The sequence below is a fragment of the Chrysoperla carnea genome, chromosome 1 (assembly GCF_905475395.1).
Source record: "Chrysoperla carnea chromosome 1, inChrCarn1.1, whole genome shotgun sequence".
NCBI lineage: Eukaryota > Metazoa > Arthropoda > Insecta > Neuroptera > Chrysopidae > Chrysoperla > Chrysoperla carnea.
The window spans coordinates 73,830,011-73,850,945 of NC_058337.1; the positions used below are offsets into that span (position 1 = coordinate 73,830,011).

Genomic DNA, 20,935 nt, shown 5'->3' on the forward strand with positions numbered 1-20,935 from the left:
ACGGCGGTAGAATTTTTCATCAAACGAGAGAGGTCAATATATGAAAGAAAAAATACATTTTCATTACAAGAAATAAACAGGAGTTACACCCAAAAATTTTCATACGTACCCCACTACATATTTATAAAAATCAAGTCTATTATAGTTGATTAAACTAGTTTAAAAAAAATTCATTTGCAAATATGAAGTGGGGCTTCGTTTCATGTAATATTTGTAGATAAAAACAAGGACCTTTATAACAAATAGCCTTAAACTGGACCTACAAATAATGTGATTGAATGGTAATATTGCCATATTGGAGGTTTTTAGTCTTAAACATTTAAATAAATTTTTACATATGGAAGAAATTAAATTCAAAAATTAGTAACTTTTAATAATGGTTTATTAAAATTAAACAAAGAGAAAGTGTTTTTAATTTCTTTTTGTGAGAAATAACTAGAGGTACTCGTTTATAATTAAAGTTATTTACTCTCAACAAAATAATTTAAATTTATTATACAAAATCTGATAATTGGTTTTAAGAAGAGAATTAATTATCTATTATCAAAAGAAATTTTACAATTTCTTTAATACTGAAATATTTAGGAAAAATCGTTTATGCATTATTGGTTTATGGTATTTCATTGATGAATCAGATAATGAATATTTAATAAATTACTTACTCACCTCAAAAAATGAAATATTACATCTTATTATACAGTGTGCTTAATGTTTTCTTGGATAGATACATTGGTCTAAAGTATACTTTTCAATTTATGGATCAGGCCTCCGGACTTATCAGCACCTATGAGGCAGTTGCAAGCAAACATATAGTATTTTAAGAAGTCTTATATTTTCATCATTCCCCTTTACCAGAGCAGGTCGGGGAGGTGGATTGAGTGAGTGGATCGATCCACTCGAGAAAATACGAAAATTGTGATATCATCAACTGTGTTCCACTGCTAATTTTGAATTCAACGTCAGAAAACGTTAATTGTTAATTTTATTTGTACCCCAGTTACACTATTACACCGAGTGCAAGGTGCAAAATCCTGCGATACGGCACTACTGTATTATTAATTTACACTTTTTCAATGCATTTATTTTAAACTAATCGTATTAGCGGGACCAAAAGAACGAATCAGATATATGCATTGTACATATAAAATATAAAAAATGTCTTCGATTCCGTAAGGAAGTAATCAAAATCAAAGACGTCATTTTTACACACCATGGTGCAGCGTACCATTGGTTTTAAACAATTGAATAAAATCTCTCCTCAGGTATTTCGTGCGATATAAATTCAGAAAGTCGTTATCAGATTCAAATTAATTTTCAATAAAAGTAATCATTGCTATCTTGAACTTTTTAAAAAGCAAGATTGGGAGCTCATTAGAAAATTTTTTCTTTAATACTTTTATTGCAGTAATAACTAATAAACTACATTACTACACAAAACTATTATTATATTAGGTCCTGCCGGTTACCTGGTCGTTTTGCTGGATTATTCTAGTCATTATATAAATGAAAACTCATAAAATTTCTCTTTGCCCACGCGAGGAGTTAGAGAGGAAAGGAAAGGGAGTAATTAAATTCGATTCTTCATGACCTTTTAGATACTAATACTAAACTCGAATTTTTGGAAACTCAAACTAAAGTACCCTTCATCTTTTTGTAAATTTTTTAAAATTATTTATCACACCTTTTATTCCAGGCCTTATCCTGTGATCCAATTCAAATAATTAAAGTACACCGTTTTACCCAGGCGAATGGGTTTTTATACGGCGTTTCTCTACTCAAAATAAGAATGTTAATTTATTAATTTAATAGGACTTCTTCGTTGCTAACTTTCAACCTTCCACTGAAATTCAACTATGCATATATTTTCTCGAAATACCTTGTTTTAAAATCAATACTCATTATCGTGATACTTCAATGATTTCAAAGGTGCTTTTATTAACTTCCACTTGAATAAGTTAATAAATATTTAAGATAGCCTAACATTTAAAAATAATATGGACAAGAAAAATTCTTTTAAATATAATATGATGGCCTCCAAACCTAATTACTTATGGCAGCGTGACCATGAAATATTCACACCGGTTTCACTAATATTGCAGTTAGAGGAGAAAGTACCTCTACTTATGTTTAACAGTAACTTTTTTATTTTATTTCAATTTCCTTGATTTTAATCATTTGCTAGTTAGACACTTATTTTTATGATAATTTTATTTAATTATGCAATAATTCTAAATGTAATTAAAAGTGGATATAATAATTAATTTCAAAATATTCCTTTTGATTCCATGTGTTTTTACTTTTAAAAGGCAAAAAGTTAATTAAATAACAGTCACACAGCCATAACGGGAAATACAAGTTATCTGAATAAAAAAAATTGTTTCATCTGACCGTAGGAGTACCTACACATTATGCTACTTTAAAAAGTTATAAATTAGACTGATTAAATCCGCAAATCCTGCGGTAAGGAGTAAGCTCGAAAAAGTATGTAGCATGGAACGCAAAAAGACGCGCTCGCATTCCTGTAAGATTAAACGCCGTGAATTTTGCCTCTGACGCAGTTTTAAGTGTGTGATGTGCATAGCTATTTCATAATTTTTTCTAAATTATAAACTAAATTTTTTTCCAAATTATAAACAATAGTAGTAGACGCTGTTATATTTGTTGATTGTTATTAAACATATAGACGCCTTCTTGCAGGAATGTGTGGCTACGTTTTTCTTTTGTATTGATGCCCATCCTGTATACACTAACAATTCATCTTGTCTACAACCTTTTTTCACGCTTAACTTGCAAGAAAGAGTAGCCGTGAAAGGCTATCTTTTTATTTTATTTGAACAGCTTTTGAATAAAATCCATGGCGTTTGAGGGACAGTTTAATATTAATTTTCTGTTGGTGACTCAGACCAAGTAATAATTTCAAATCGTTGGTCGTAAAAATCACAAACGAGTGCATAAATATTTCTCTCAAATCGCTTTAAATTCGATTAGATAAACTCTAACGAAGTCACTAAAATTTCTTGCCTTGCCCGTAAAATTAAATTTAAAAATGCGATATTATATTTTCAGCTGAAGATGATGAAATATACAAAGGAAAATATTTAGGGAAAATCAATTCCTACCATCATCAAGTATCTGGTGATATTTACGCTGTAGATGACTATACATTACTATTAGAAGCATTTAATTATGACGGTAATGGAATTGATACTTTTTTTTGGGCCGGTGCTTCGAATCGACCTGGACCTCAAGGTTTTATAGTTCCTGATGAATATGGCAAGTGAGTACCCTAAACTACAAAAATAATCATTAAATAATACAATTTTTTTTTTGTAATTATAACAGGACAAATGTCTTGGACCGATATTTTAACAAAGATTTTACGTTAACATTACCTGAAGGGAAAAAAATTACTGAAATTAAATGGTTTGCTGTCTACGATATTCAAACACAGAATACTTTTGGTGATATTTATATTCCAGAAGAATTCGAACCACCATCGTTTCAAAAAATTTCCCAATTAAATGGCAAGTTGCATAATGTTAACTCTGGTACGGTAGAAATACTGGATGCAAAAACTATACGTATCCCAGAATTTACATACGATGGTAAGGGAAAAGAAACTTATTTTTGGATTGGTGTTGGACCACAACCTTCATCGAAAGGAAATCGTGTACCGGATGAAAGAGGGTAGTAAGTAAAATTCTTAATAATTATCTTGTTCATTTTTGCTTGGTTGTAGATTATTTTATTTACTTAAGAGTAGACCCATCATAGTTCATTTTTTCAGCGTGGATAATTTAAGAGCATACAGTTCAGAAGAAGTTATTTTGGAATTACCAGGTGATATAACGGTTTTCGAAATTGATTGGTTAAGTATTTATGATGTAGAAACTCGTGAAAACTATGGATCAATAAATATTCCAGATGGATTGAATGTCCCACCTTCACTTATCAAAATCACGGTAAGAAGAACAAAATTCTTATAAAGAAAATTTTTGATAGTTAATTAATTCCTTATATTTTTTATCCAGAAACATGTGAAATCTCTACCAAATTGTTTACAACTTCACAAAGACTTGCAAGTATCTTGGGAGATATTTGGACCAGCTATCACAATTGAATTAGCTGGTCAAGTTGCCGAAGATGAGTATATGGCGTTTGGGCTTTCTGGTTCCAATGAAAAAAGCCAAATGTTAGGTGCTGACGTTACAATTGCCTACATTGATGGATATCTCGGTGTAGCTGCGGATTACAACATTACAGCATTGGCACCGTGTGGCCAAGTATTGGGACAATATAAGGGTGTATGTAAGGATGACGTTGTAGGTGGGCAAGATAGTAACCAATTGCATACTGCCACTCGAGAAAATGGGATAAATTTTATCACATATCGTCGGAGCTTAATATCACGTACGTATTTTGTTAAAGAGTTTAAATACAGTTCTTATATAACATGCCTGCCGGTGTAATCCGCTTGACATTACAATTTTCTGACCATAAGTTGCCAAGCAAAAATCAGCTATGATTAATTTCAGAAATTTGATGACTCATGTAGGATTAAAGTTTTTGTGTTCAAGTTCGATGAATTAAACTAAAAGCTTTTTTCAAAATTATTATACGGGAACAATTCCAAAAACAATTTCTAAAAAATACGTCAACTAATTCAAAATTCTTTATTGTAGCCGATCCAGGTGATAAAGAATATCCGTTGGATAGACCCAGCTACGTTATTTGGGCAATTGGACGTCTAGACGATAATAAAGAACCCACTTTCCATGACATTTACCCGAAAGGGAATATAAAAATTGATTTTAACCGAAAAGAGCCAGAATCAAATTGTTTTTCATTCACACGATCAAATTCCGTACTTCGTGAACCTTGGGAAAAAGCACAAATATTCGATCGCACAATACGTACTTTTGTGGCTACATTAGGTCCATCAGCTGGTAAACGTGGTTACCAGGGAATTACAGGTAAAACTTTTTTTTTTATTAATTGTAATCTTATTAGAATAAAATGATTTTTTTAATTTAAGGGCAAACTTCAACCGCCTTAGCATGGTATATAAATGGATATTTAGTACCTGAATTGTGGTTACGACGTGGTTTGACTTATGTCTTCCGAGTTTTTGGTGGCAACAATCCACATAGTGCCGAATTATATCATCCTTTTATTATTACCGACGAGCCCCATGGTGGGTTTGATAGACTTACAGATTTAGCACAAGGCAGAGTTCGTGTTTTAGCTGGTGTCGAATTCACCAGGCGAGGTCGTCCAAAACCAACTGCCAGTAAGTAACAAAAAGTTTGTTAACAAAAAATCTTCTCTACATTTCACATCACTAGATTTAAGAACATGATTACGGAAATCATAAAAACGATAATTTTTTAAAAATAAAAAATTAAAATAATTTGAAAAAGCTTTAAAACAATTTATTTATTTATTTAATGTTTTAACATTCTTAAATATAAACTTACCAGTAAACTTAAAAATCCTTTACAATGTACTATTATCATCTAACATGTGTGAACCGATCGGCGAGTTTTTCAATCGGAGCGGGTATTCAATTGATTAACTGTGTTATTGTTTAAAATTAAAAATTTATTTCTTGTTTAATATTTTTTGATTAAAACAAAAAAACTCCCGTATTTACGTACTATCCCGTAACAATGTACTTTTACCTTAGTAAAATATGTAAGAAAAGTAAGTACTTTAGAATCAGAACACTTACCATGGTGATTTCATGTTTCTATGTTCACTTATATTCCTACGTGGTTTGAAAATCTTCTCTTATAATGCAACCAATTACAAAACACATATACGAATATAAAAGTTTTATAAGAAGGTCCTTTCGCCGCTAATGTTAATTAAAAAAATATTATATTACAAGAGAAAATGATTTTTTTATAATAGTTTAAGTCTTTGTCTATCGTATAAATAAAGAATCATGTTTCAATATTATACTTTACCGTGAAATTTATTAAAAAATAAATAATTAACCGAAAAAAAGTACATGCAGGAAAATTTGTTAAGGAAGCAAGTAAATACTTTGTTTTAAGACAACATTTTCTTGTTATAATTTAATTTTTAAGAAGTCAAATACTTATTTTATTGAATTAAGTATTGAGATCGTTAATTCAAGAAATCTTTTCTTGCTTTAATTATCTTTGTGTAAAAAGTGCACAGTTTACTTTTAGTCAGTGAAAGGATTACCATAAGTTCAAAAAATTTTAAGAAAATATTCTTCAGTCAATTTTATGAAAAAAATGTTTTATTAACATATGTCCGCAATCGCTTCGTGGATGCGCGTGTGGGGGATATCAATTTTACCCCTTTCTTATGCCGAAATACTGTTTTTTGCGGTTATTATGGCTTTGACCATCTGTACTCCTTTATGATTTAGATTTTTATTTAAATGAAAAACCTCATTTCAAGTTCTAAATCTTTTAGAGGGGGGGTCAAAGCCATAATAGCCGTGTAAAGCAATATTTCGGAATGAGAAAGGGGAAAAGTTGATTGAGAAAGGGGGAAATATTAATTTAGTAATTTTTTTACACCTATTTGAAGAAATTATTTTCTTTTTTAGGTGGCCCATTGTGCTTAGCAAAACATCGTGAAAGCAAGGATCGCCGTTTAGATGATGATTTTCCAACATTCCAAAAATATAATCGAACATTGGTATGGACGTGTGAAAGCGGTAGTCCCGCCATGTTGGAAGTAACCCCAAATACATCATGGCCCGATGTTGTCTATTACAATTCATTTACACACTCAAATATGGGATGGAAAATTCATATTGTGGATAGTTATACAAGGTCCATAGCATCCTCATGCAACTCACAAATAATATTAATATTAAATTTATCAATAATTTTTTATTTTTTTAAATACTTTTTAACATAAATATCAAATAAAATATAATCTAAAATAATATGTATATAGTATATTCTTATTTTTTAAACGAATTTTCACAAAAAATTTCCAGATATTAATCATAAACACTACATATTTATTGTGCACTACATCTATAAGTATTTTAAAGGATGTTTCAGGGATGTATTTGAATTTATTTAAAGAATTTCTGAATTAGAAATTTTTAAATTTTTTCCTATTCAGGTCTCTCAGTCTTCTTTAAATACAAGCTTTTACTGTACTAAAAAGTAAAGAAAAATTTTTTTTACTTCATCTATTTATCATCCATTTATAAAAACTTGAGACATTGATACGATAACTATTGAAATATAATAAACACACAATGGCGATTACAATTTTGAACAGGAGCGCTTCAAGATAATCTTATATAGATAGTTTAAAAAAATATATTTTTAATCCAATAAAATCGTGTACTTTGAAAACTATTTTTGCTCAAATTTTACTCCGGTAATGCAAAGTTTGAAACAGGCTATTGAACATCAAAATAATGTAGCTTATGCATGGAGTCTCAATAAATGTAATCTCATTCTCCTTCCTTGTAAAAATAATAGTTTGAAGCAATCAGGCAGTACAACAAAATAACAATTAAAAAATATTGTTTTTGATTATTCAAAATTAGATACATTCATGTAACATCCCATAAAATATTTTCTAATCTTAAAGTACAATTTATATAGATTAGATTATTCGACATTAGATTTATAAATTTTAATATATATTTAAAATATAGGAATATTAATACTTCGAGTGATCACCAGTAGATGAAATTTTTTTACATAGATTAATTTTCAAATTTGTGCTACTTGAATTTTTCGAGTCAAATATCAACATTGGAGTTTAAATTTATTTAGTTATTTAATAATAATATTGCCAACTATGTGGAGACTCTCCAAGATATACCTACGCCTTGTACGCCTGGAAGGGAAGCAATTTTTAATTTTATTTCTTCATTGTTTTTAAAGCTGATCCACTGTCCGTTTAAAAACTTAGTGGCAGGAAAGACGAAAGTGGAATCAATAATATGTTAATTATACAGCGTAACGTATTATTATATGAACGGATTCAGAGACCACTCGATAAATTAAAATATGTATAATGTATTGAAATAGTATTTTAATAGTACTTTTTGATTAACAATAATAAATAGGAATCTCTTAAATTCTATGTTTAAGAAAGTTTTAAACAACGCCGTTTAATTTTTTTGCGTTTTATCATATTGCCTGCATTAGCTCCATTCATGGGTGTAACAGAGTAGGTCAGGGTTGCTGCTTCCCATGAATCTGGACTAAATTGGCTAAGTACGTTGAATAAGAATAATGTTGAATTTATGAAACTTTGGCAAAAACTTTTGATTTGCCCCCTACTAGGCCAAAATTTCTATTTTGGCCTGCTTCTTGGCGTGAGTACGCCCATGACTCTAATTTTACAATAATAATATAATGTGCTCAATTGTTTACGGAAAAATAAACCAGCAATCTGTCCCTGACACCATTCAAATCAGTTGCTGAAATTCCTTCAAAAACAATATCCGATAATTTTTATTCACATTTATTTCGAAAAAAAGATTTCGCATTATTTATTTACAAAGATTGAGAATACCAAATTAAAACTAAATTGAACAAAATAGGGTCGACATTTATATATATTTTGAGTGGAGAAAGGCTGTTAAACAACAGTCTATGCAGATTAGATTCCCGATTCTTTTAAAAAAATGTTTCTTCTTGAAGCTAAAGTGGCGAACCAATACAGTACGTCATTTATCAGTATATATTTTATATCGCAATAAATAAACAGAAAGGAAAATATTCAAATCTTTATACTTTTTTCAAAACAAATATGAATGCAAAAATTTTAAAAGTAAACTAGAAATGTTATTTACAGAAATCACAGCAATTTTAATGCGACTGGCGTCAGGCTAAAATATATTATTATAAAAATAAACCTAAAAAACTCTCTCTAGACTTTCTCATAATTGTAAGAAACCGCTACTTATATATCTTCCAAGTAGATTTATTATGCGTATGCGTATATTTACACCAAAGCTATGTACACAAAGCCAGAAATCTCTCTATAAAATTGAGTAAAAAGATGGATCGATTGTTGTAGGCAATTAACATTTTAACGATAACGCTGCTATTTTGAGGATTGTGAAATCGATATAAATAGCGACTGATTCATATAGTTCTGATATTTTTCCGGAGTTTTCAGACCTGGAGTACAACAGTGGTTTTAGACTTATAAAAACGCCTGAAGATTAAAGCAACTATCTAAGTCAACAACAAGTTACGAACACTAATATCAGCCAAACTAAAATTTATTGTTGTAAGGGCTGATTTTAAAAACTATTTTCTGGACGAATTAATTTATTTGTATAAAAAAACATTTCAAATTAAATACAATCAATGTTTTATTTCATTTATGATAACAGCTTTAAAAATATGAAAATTCACTGATCAAAACCGCAGAAAGTGAAATAAAAATTAATGATTTAGAAAATATACAATAAATTACTTTACAGTAAAACAGCATTTGTTTCATTTGCTATTTAAACAGATATAATAAATAATGTGTTGTTATTTTAGTTAATAATTTTTTTAGTGACTATTTTGTGAAAATGAAATGTCAACATGAACAATATTTAACTTCACAAAATTAATTTAATTGTAAAAAAAAAATGGCTTAATTTCGTTTTTAAAATGTTATTCCACTTTCCTTGTTGGCAGTGTCATATTTTGCTGTTACGAAAATTGTTTTTAAAGTTTATAAATACGAATTGATAAAAATTTTCAGTTATACCTCCTGATTTATTCAAATTAGGATCTTATTTCGATTTTCGTCAAACTCATAAAGTAGTACTTTACCCAAAATAATATTTTTCGCCACAAAATTTATAAAATAGGAAAAATTATTTTCCTAACTACAAAATATGAATATTGAATCGGCTATATTAAATAATTTTTTTATAAAATTTACAATTTTTACCAATGCTGATAATTTTACTTAAGTAGTACTTTATCCAAAATAATATTTTTCGCCCCAAAATTTATAAAATAGGAAAAATTATTTTCCTAACTACAAAATATCAATATTGAATTGGCTATATTAAATAAATTTTGATTAAATTTATAATTTTTACCAATGCGCACATAGTTTTGAGGTAAATACTGTATTTAAAAAACGTTTACGTAATAAAAATATGTTAACCTATTTTTATCAAAATTGATTAGCATACGGTATGATTCTAAACATGTGCAAAACATTTGAAAATATGAATAAATTTCACGTAAACTTTTCATATATAATACAACATTTACTATGAAAATTATTAAATTTTCAAATGCATCAGTTAAGAAAATTAAGATTTACAGAATTTAACAATCGTTTACTTGTAAGAATTTTCTTAAACATAAACCAAATCCAATATTCTCATCTAAATTTAACTATTTTGATCGCTCTTTAACTCTTGAAAATGTTCAAAAACGATTTTTTGAACCGATTTTTGTATAGAGTTACACTTTTTTATAAAACCGTTTAAACAGTCTTAAAGTGATAAACAATTAAGTTCCTGAATTAATATTTTATATTTTCTAATTAGTTTGCCAATTTTATTAAGAAGAAAAATTAACAAGACATAACATGTTAGAAGAAAAAATGAATATTGAGAGCAGGGTTATTAAACAGAGAATGGTTTTTTGTAACTTGATTTCCTCATTCCCAATTGTGGATAGTGTGTTCAATTCCAGTGTAAAATTTTATTTATTTATGGGAAACCGCTGTAAACGTTTTTATGGATTTTGACAAACAGAAAGAAAAATAAATCAATGCATTTTATAATAGCAATTCTCTACTGCAATGGCAACTTTAAAATGCATAAATGGGGCTAATCTGATAACCATTTGCCAACCCGAATCGATGTAACAAAAAAAAAAAGGTGATTTTTTGGTAATTTGAGGAAAAGAGAAGCGCGTTAAGAAATATGGAGATAGGGCTTTGGAGAATCGTGATGCTAATTAAATCTCCTTTTCTTGGTTTATTCTTATTTCTGTATTTCAGAAGCAATCAAACTTAACTTAGAATAGCAAGGGTTAAAATTAAGTTTTTTTTTTTATATTTCTGTCTGTACAACTTTTATAAACTTCTCGGGAGAAAATCTAACCCTTATTAAGGAATCTAAAATAATCTAATTGCTGTTATTAATTAAATAGAAATTATTCAAATAATAAGTTTATAAATTTTTCGCATAAATTTAGAATCTCCTGTATAACATTCTTAATAACTAATTAATTACTCAATAATAGAAAAGATATTGCATAAACAATTTTAACTTTTATGATAAACATATTTTTGTTTTTAAAAATACGGTGTATGTCCAATCAAAGTAGGCTGAAACGCAGAAGTCGGGGGAGGTATTTTACTTTCACTTGGTTGATGCGTTTTCCCATGCAATTTTAAATTCGCCGACGTTGCAAACGTTTTACTACAAACATTACACGTAAACGGTTTCTCTCCAGTATGTACTCGTGCATGTAATTTTAAATTTGCTGATACAGCAAACGTTTTATTACAGGTTGTACATTGAAATGGTTTTTCCCCAGTATGTACTCGTGCATGCAATTTTAAATTCGCAGCAACTGAAAACGTTTTATTACATATCGTACACTGATACGGTTTTTCACCAGTATGGGTTCGTTCATGTAATTTTAAGTTTGCTGCCACCGAAAATGCTTTTGTACAGTAGTTACATTTATACGGTTTTTCGCCGGTATGGGTACGAATATGATGTTTTAGATTTGCGGCAACTGAAAATATTTTGTAGCACACATTACATTGATACGGTTTTTCACCGGTATGGACACGAATATGATGTTTTAAATTTGTTGCATTTAAAAATGATTTTCCACATTCGTTACAAGCGAATGGTTTATCACCAGTGTGGATCCGTTCATGAGTTTTTAAATAGTTCATCTGGGAAAAACTTTTTTCACAGACATTACATTTATAGGGACGTTCTCCCGTATGAATACGTTCATGATGTTTTAAATTTGCGGATACTGAAAATGATTTTTGGCAAATATTACATTCAAATAGTTTTTCATTTGTATGAATTCTTTGATGCTGTTTTAAACCTTCATTCGTTGCAAAACTTTTACTGCATGTACTACAATGAAATAACTTCAACACTGGTAAATTTTGCTTAGGCGGTGTTGGTTCGGGAGGAGTGGGCGGTGTATGATTATAAGTTTCAATACTATTTCGAAGTTGTTGAAATCGATTTGCATCAAAAGATTCCGAATCCTCTTTTTTAATCATAATTATTTCAGGTTGAAGGTAAGCACTATTTATATATGCACACATAATATTTATTTATATTTATTAGGTTGGTATTAAAATATGATGACAGTTAGTACACCAATAATTATTATTATTATTGTTATTATTATTATTATTATTATTATTTAAAAATTACTGCTATCTATTAAACACAACGATAATTATACCCCGTAAACAACGTGCCACAAACAATCACTTTTAATCACAAATAAATATCACTAAGTACTAAGAAATACTCGAAAATTTCACGAGCAAAAACTGTGTAAACGATGCAAATGGCGGAATTCTTCTGTTCTTTGAGTAATTTAATATAATTACAATACAATAATATAATGGAATATAAAATTCATGCATGTAATAAATGGGTTTTAGTAACATTTTTTGAGCACCAGGCACCGCTAGCAACTACTATGGTAATTAAAGATGTCTGTACAATTAGTTCAGTTATACTCCCGTAGATAGCACTACGAATATTATGTTTTATGCTTTTCATGATTTACAAGAAAAACTGCACATTTTTTTATTAAATCAGGCAGTTTTTTAAAGAATCCATTCTACTCTTTAATTACCCCTTTAATTTTTTTACCTTGCATAGTCTAGTCAACAAGTTCAAAAAATACTGGTCATAAAAATACGTGTGATAGCTCGTTGGATTCGGAATGATGTCTAGAAAAATGTTCCGGAAGCGTTTTCCAGCACATAAAAATTGCAAAAGTTAAATTAAAGTAAATACAAACAATTAAAGGTGAAAAAAAGAGATTGCGTTTTTCGCCATTATTTCACAAAATTTTAATATTTAAATAATTGAACAAAAAATATTATTAAAAATAAGGAAATTCCAATAATAACTTCCACTCCCGGAGTCTATCTCCATTATTTTTAAATTTAATTTAACGCTAAAAATAGGTCTTTTTGCGTCATTTTTAGATTATTTTAGTAGGGTCAAAAACGAGTATCTCACACTAAATATTTTTTTATAAGGTATTTCACATAATTTTCTAGAATTTTCGTTTCCATGTTAAACTAAAAAAAAAATCGTAAAAATTTTGGCTTCGTAGCCCTTCTTATATACATATACTTATACATTACAATAATCTGAAAGTGGCGTAAAAAGACCTATTTTCAGCGTTAAATTGAAATTATTAATAATGGAGAAAAACTTATTCAGCTATATGTCGAAAGATTACAAAGTCAAAATAATAAAAATACAAATGTAGGTACCTACAAAACTCTAAGAATTTAAAATACAATATAGCTGAATACCATTTGAAGCTGACTCATTGGCTGACTGACATACGGACTGAACTGGGAATTGATTGAAACATACGGGAAAAATCCGAAAAAATCAAATTTTTCATTCTATCTAAAATGAACCTGGTCTTATTTTAAAACGGTAAAAAATGGTAGCCTCCCTAGTATATACATGCAACCGTATACATTAAAAATAAATAAAAAATGCTGACAATGAAATAATAAAAATTGTTTTATATAAAATTAGTTATATTTGCAAAAGTCATACATTTATTTCTTAGATCACATAAACGTTTCATAAAAATTTTACAATACTGCTGGTGGCAATGAAAAAAATTCCCGATACAAGTGTTTTGATATTTGTTTTTACCACTATATAATAATTCGATATAGAATGTTTAGTGCAGCGCGGAACGGCGCAGGAGTGCAGACAATTATGGATGGATGGGCGTCCACTAATTTCGTGAGGTATTTAGGGGGGAGGGGGTTCAGCCACCTCTCGGGGGTCTTGGCAAATATGTATCACGTAATTTTTAAGGTTAAAAAAATCCTTAATCCTCACGTAATTAATGGACGTCCCCTAGGTGGTTAGACTATCCTACTCCTTGACTTTTAGGGACGGGGGAGGTCTTGCAATATTTTGAAAACAATATTTTAAAAGAGCGAGGATGATATTTAAAAGTTACTTGACAGATGAACTTAATGTCTATTAAGTTGTATACTCTAAAAATTTTAGCAAAGCATGATTAGATAAAGGCCGTCGTGGCCCTTGTGTTATTGACTGAATAGCACAAGCGTTAGGTGAAGTACAAACAATTGAGAAATGAAACATATGATTTTTAGAGACTTGTCACTTGAACTGACTTCTAAAGATTAAAGTAAAGTTTAGGAAAGTATTAAATTTTTAAAAAATGTATATGTAATAATATCACATATTATTTTGTTTTGGCAATCGGTGTATATTGAGATATTTGGAGATATATTCAGCCTGCATGTTAAAAATTGTACTGAATTATTATTTTCAAATGTCCGGAAAATACGTAAATGTATTTACAAGTGGACAATCACTGGACGGAAATGGAAAAATTTCTGTATGACATAAATATGCATTTGTAGAGGAAGAAAAAACAGTGGCGAATGTGATATAGCATATTATTATTTTTTTCACAATTTCATTTTATTGAAATCTCTTGCTGTTTTTGTATTTGACATTATATATAGGATGGGTCTTATTTCTTAATTAAATTTGCGTTTATAGTCTTTTGGTTGATGTGTATAAGTAGATTTATCCTACGGTTTAAAAATATATATCTCATTTTACGCTTGAAAACGGTTGAAATTATTGAAAATTAACTTTTAAAGTTAATGCCGGGTTGCGAAAACTGTGAGTACCTACTCACTCATTTCGGAAGTCGGTCTTTATATTTATAATTAATTATTGATTGCGTCTTGTAATCGTGTAAATCTGAACAACTTTGATTGAGATCAAATTAGGACCATATAATTGATTATTTCAGACGATGGTTATTCTGTTCAATAAAATATGGGAGTACCTTGTAACGTATCGTACACTGCTATGGAAGGGTGTAACAAAAAATATGCTGAGGAAAGATGAAGTTCAGTACGGCATTTAAGGTGGCTGTGGCAGAGGAAAAATGAGCGTGGTATCCAAGGCAACTTCGTAGATAGAAAAGTGAAATTATGGATGTACTGTGAAAAAAACAATCAGAGATCAGTATGACAGCTTATACAAACAACGGAAGCGTCGATACGAATAGTCGGTTGTTAAATTATTAAAAATATATTGATTATGGATATATTTTGCAAGTCAAATTTTTTATAGTCCAAGCATATTAAGACAAAAATCAGTGATATCCGGGAATATACGAAGAATTTTATTTAAAAAATAAGTGTATATACCTACCTACCTTTTTATGTCAAGCATTTTATTCGCTGGCGTATTACTTGCAATTCATTTTTGACATAAAAAGAACCTACACTTAAAAAAAAAGCTTGGTCACATATTTCAACCAAAAATCTTCATATGTTTAAACTAGAAATTGTGTTGAGAAATTAAATATAACTTTACTAAACAGTCAGTAAAATATATCAAAGTTTCAAAGAATTCATCCCTGAATGAATTGCCTCTAACCTACGGAAAATAGTTAGTAATATGATGATAAACGGAGAAATCTATTAATAAAATAGAAATTCTTTTACATATGCCACTGATTATTTAGAATCGATTCTATCTATTAAATATTTTTTTCCTTATTTTAAAAAATAATTGGTTAGGCACAATATATGTTATAATAATGGAATAGATGATGAGAAAATGAGCATCAATAAGCACAATGTATTGTATGTATATTGTATATGTTGTAAAAATAAATTCTCCAAATAATTTATCGCTGCAGATTCAACAAGCATTTAGTCGTCCCATTATCATCACACAATATCCAATGAATTATTTCATTGTTTTAGATTATATAAAATACAATAATATACATTAGTGAATTTATAATGTGTTCAACAATAGAATTTTAAATAGGTTATGTTTCAAAATATCTAGACATTATACTAACATTCTGGAAGCTCTAGTGATCTCGCTGCTCTCTCTCGACATTAACGCTTTTTGAACAACCATCAGCGACTCATAATTACTAGTAGAGCAACTAAAATGTAGTCTAGCCATATAGTTCATTTTTATACCATGAATATATGATATATATTAAGGTATATTAAGTTTAGTTCCAAGTTTGTAACGCTTACAAATATTGATGCTACGAACAAAATTTTGGTACCTATAGGTGATTATAAAATCACCTAATTAGTCCATTTTCGGTTGTCTGTCCACCTGTCCGTCTGCCCGCCTGTCTGTTAACACGATAACTCAAAAACGAAAAATGATATCAAGCTGGAATTTTTACAGCGTGCTTCGGACATAATAAGTGAGATCGAGTTTGTAAATGAGCAACATAGGTTAATTGGGTCTTGTAAACTGTTAGACATAGAACAAAAGTTTAAATGTAAAAAATGTTCCTTATAAAAAAATAAACAACTTTCGTTTGAAACATTTTTTCGTAAACTTCACTGTTTGCCCGTGAGGGCGCAAATTGTATAGTATGTATTATATGGGAATATCAGTTATGTATGTGTGACATGTATGTATGTGTAATTTGACAGTGAAATCAACACAGTCTATATATGTTATTTCAACAATTAACTCATTCAATTGTTTGTTTTCACTTGTTACATCCATTGAGGCTAATGCATATTCGCTATTGTCAATATGAAGAAGAACTTAATATCCGTGAATACGTGCTTTGTTGTTTGACGTATTCGCTGTTTCATTCAATTTAGTTCTAACACGGCGTGTTGGAACAATTAGACATATTCCACTAAATTGTGTTCTGGGGGTCAATAAATGAATTCATAACACACCTCCTTCCCTATCCCTTGACTTTCGATGAAGTCAATAAGTCTATATTTTAGAATTATATTTCTAGTGTCTAAATCTAAAAGGTAGCGTTCAATTAAACATATTATTAAATTAAATAAACGGATGGGTTAAGATTAACACAGGCTATACATTTTAGAAATATAATTATAATTCTCAGTAGAACATCCATAAAAAATTTATATTTTAAGTTTTGTGGATTGAGGTAAAATTAACATTATTGAGCAAAAAAGAGGCTACTGTAACATGATGACTTAGATACCCATAATTATAGCGAATAGAATTCAATATGAAAATTAATATTTTATAAAATTTCTTTATTTGTTGGTTTAACGTTCCTCGGGCTAGATGTAATAGATGAAAGTTTGAGGTGAATCGATAGGGGTAAGAACTACTATAGCGCACCACATTACATAAATTTAATGAAAAATTCACGTGTAAAGAGTAGAAAACATGATGATTAGTTTACTTAAAAAATCATTAAATAAAAAAAAAATTTAACAAAAATAGAACCAACTTCAAAAGAAAAACTTTTCCAAAACAAATTAATATGCACTAAAAAGTAAAAAAATAACGATAATATAATGTAGTTAAAATTATTGTTATTTTTGGAGTCGGTGTCAGCCAAGGAAACAACTCTGACAGAACAGTTTGCTACATTAGCTTGGCTGACACCGATTCCAAAAATAACAATAATTTTAATTACATTATATTATCGTTATTTTTTTACTTTTTAGTGTATATTAATTTGGTTTGGAAAATATTTTCTTTTGAAGTCGGTTTTCTTTTTGTTAAAAGTTTTATTTTATTTTATGATTTTTAGCGAATCTGAAGTATACCAACTAATTTGTCACTATTAAGTTATTCGTCCTCTTGTCGTACATACTTAATGCAAATGTAAGACTTTTATGGTTTTCTCGTGGATTCCGTTGTCAAAACTGGACCAAAATGAAGTAAGACCACACGGGAAGCATCAGCTTTCAAATAGATAAAGATCGGTTCACCTAGGTGAAAGTTCTGAGGTAACACACATAAAAAAAAAAAAAAAAACAAAACAAAACAAAACAAATGATAACCTCCTCCTTTTTTGTTTGAAGTCAGTTAAAAATAATTTTTTTTAAAATTCTATTTAAGGTCGCTTTTAATGTCTAGGTCATTAGCGACCGCAGAGATTTATACATAAAAATAAATAATTATGATTAATTTAGAAAAATCAGCTAAATATTGTTCATATTTTTTTGTACACAAAATTAGTATTGAAAATCAGCTAAATATTGTCTGTTTATTGTAGACAAAAGTAGTATTGACTAATTTACTTGCGAAAAATTTATCTGTTGTATGCGCGGATGTGAAAATACGATATAAATCTTCCGTAGTATTTGTGTGAGATATATAAGTATTTAAATATGTAAATGTTGGAATGTGCTAATCTGAGCGCTTGCCTACCTGACGTTTATGATACGCTGTAACATTAAAAATTTAAATGGCCATCGAGCAACAGTTCTAGAAATATGTTGTTACATTGAAACTTACACTGAGGCCGAATTAGGAAACCTGAAAATTCTGGGTTTTCAGTATAAATGTAGGTTTTTGTTATGGCATAAAATATATCAATGGCCACGGATTAGAAGTTTGAATATATTCAAGAAAAATGCCGAATGTGGTAACTTAAACCTGTCCAAATTATACTTAACTTTACTATACCAATTTTAAAGAGTTATATCCATTTGAAGTTTTTAAGAAACTCTTGAAGTAATTTGTTGTGGTATAAATTCGTAAACAGGAGAAACATATGATTGTTGCATAGAAATACCATTTTGTAACTGATCAGTTTTATTTACTTAATTCGAAAAGTAAAAATTGAAGCCTTTTTGTTTACTTAGCAAAATTTATTTTGGGATAAACTTTATGGCTTTGGAAAAATTTATTTCTCTGATGTTCTCTTTATTCCTTTTAAAATGTGAAGAATAGAAAATATAGGAATTAAAAAATTTTGCTCAATATAATAAAAAAAATAAAGGCCCAAATAAAATCATCAAGTTTAAATATGTGTGGGTGTGTGTAAAAGTATGGTTCCATTCATTCATTAAGTTTATACGAAAATTTAATACAATTTTCGTTGTGGAATTGAGTTAGTTACATCGTTACTTAGCTCTTTACTTATTATATTGTTCAGCTTATTGTACTGTATATAATAGGAATATAGTTAGTAAATGTAAGCAATTTGGTCAATGAATTTTCACTGCATTATATAACGAGTGTCTCATCATAGACACCGGATTTTAGTTTAAATAAGTCGAAGCTCGCAATTTTATGCTGCGAACTTTATTCATCAGTTAATTATTACATGTATAAAAACATTTATCTTGATAATTTTATTCATTTTTGAATAATTAACGTCAATAGAGGCAGCTTTTGCATAGAAAATGCAATAAATAAAGTTTCTCTCCTCCGTGCAGAAAGTGTCAACTTTCGCCACGCTGTGCAAAACGAAGTTGCCAGTTTCTGCCTTCGCCGCGGAGAAAAATAGTATACATACCACGGTAGCAAGTAAAGAATGTCTCAGATGCTATGTTTCAATGTCTCTTGCTCAATGTCTCATGGTTCATTTCAGTGTATTTTCTATGGCACTTTTTTGATAGCATAAAAAATTGTTGATAAATTTAAAAATTGTTGATTAGTGAATTTTAAAAAGGGGATTCTATTTTGAAAAATTTAAGATAAGAATAAGACAAGATATCATTCGTAAAATCAATTGACCATCCTGGCTATGCTGGCATGTCAGAACATTTAATGAAATTATTTTTAAGCTTTATAAAATAGTATGCGTTGAGACAGATTAAATATAGAAAGTCATACTGGTCAAATAACCACCATGAGTGTGCTGGTATACTTTCATGTTCATCTTAATGATTACATTTGCTTTTAAGTTATAGAGCAAGCGCTAGATAAAATTGAGTGTGCAAAAGTCGAGGGCCGTCAATTTGTCAATTAATAGATTAATATTCCGCATGTTGCTAGAAACCAAGTTGGTTCTTTTTTTGTGTATCCCTCCCTCACAGAAACAGCCAAACATCAGGTTTTTGAACAAAATAAAGCTACTCAAGCTTTTTGGATAATTTTACGTCAAAAAGGCCCTTTATTTTTTTTTAAGTTTACCGTTTTTGAGTTATTAACAGTTTATACAGTTTTGAAGAGTAATTACAGTTTGTTTGATTCTAAAGCCTCAAGTTTCAATTGTTAAAAATTGGTTAATTTAAAAAAAAATCATTGCCTAACATGTGTAGCGTTATAAACAATTAAATTGCTTATAAAAAGTTACTGCACCATATTTCGAAAAAAAGGCCTTGAAAACCATAGGTCGTTTTTGTGGACCTCAGGCTCAGCGGCTGGAGTAAATATAATTTTATAAAAGGTTATGCGCCATTGAGCTATATTGTATACTATCCTAACTCATATTTTATTTGAATAGTTTTAACAATGAAAACATATCCGGTGTAAGATGGATACAGTTATTTGAGAAACTATTTTATTTAGTTGGTATAAATGTCTTCGTTTCCTAAGTACTAAACTGTCTAGAGTATATAATTGTGGATGCTAAGTCTATACTTTCATTTTTTAGTTGCACTTGCATTACAAAAGTAAAAATTGTTTGTGCAATTAATAAAACGAAGGAATACAAAACTCAAAAAGTTACGTTAAAGTTAAAACGTTCTTAAATTTTTTTGGTATGTAGCTTTATGAAATACGCCCGTTGCAGAAGAGTTGATTTTCCATTGGAAGAAATTTATGTTTTCACATGATAAATTTTGTGATGTTAATATACATGACAATATATATCAAATTACAATAAAAAATGAAAATTTTAAAATATTTTTATCTATGCCTCTGCCTGAACAACTCTATCTCTGTCTGAACAATTCCTATTGTTTTATAGGCTATTGTGAATACCGCTCTCTA

The 20,935-nt window shown here is 29.2% G+C and overlaps 3 protein-coding genes across 4 annotated transcripts in view; 1 reads left to right on the plus strand and 2 right to left on the minus strand.

Moving 5' to 3' along the window:
• Positions 1-6,843, plus strand: part of LOC123290817 (protein Skeletor, isoforms B/C) — a gene marked incomplete at its 3' end in the record, with an annotated part of 18,444 nt that extends 11,601 nt beyond the window's left edge. The window contains exons 3-9 of the mRNA XM_044871152.1: positions 3,067-3,277; positions 3,343-3,690; positions 3,788-3,962; positions 4,032-4,410; positions 4,683-4,973; positions 5,036-5,290; positions 6,587-6,843. Coding sequence (XP_044727087.1) covers positions 3,067-3,277; positions 3,343-3,690; positions 3,788-3,962; positions 4,032-4,410; positions 4,683-4,973; positions 5,036-5,290; positions 6,587-6,843 — 1,916 coding nt within the window. The remainder of the gene's footprint in view (positions 1-3,066; positions 3,278-3,342; positions 3,691-3,787; positions 3,963-4,031; positions 4,411-4,682; positions 4,974-5,035; positions 5,291-6,586) is intronic.
• The window catches only part of LOC123291107, an 827,916-nt gene that overhangs the window by 364,897 nt on the left and 442,084 nt on the right, over positions 1-20,935 (minus strand). The gene's annotated exons all lie outside the window — the stretch shown is intronic.
• Positions 10,604-12,338, minus strand: LOC123291105 (zinc finger protein 239-like). Its single transcript, XM_044871561.1, has one exon. It carries the CDS (start codon positions 12,286-12,288, stop codon positions 11,284-11,286), a length of 1,005 nt encoding a protein of 334 aa, XP_044727496.1. The 5' UTR covers positions 12,289-12,338; the 3' UTR covers positions 10,604-11,283.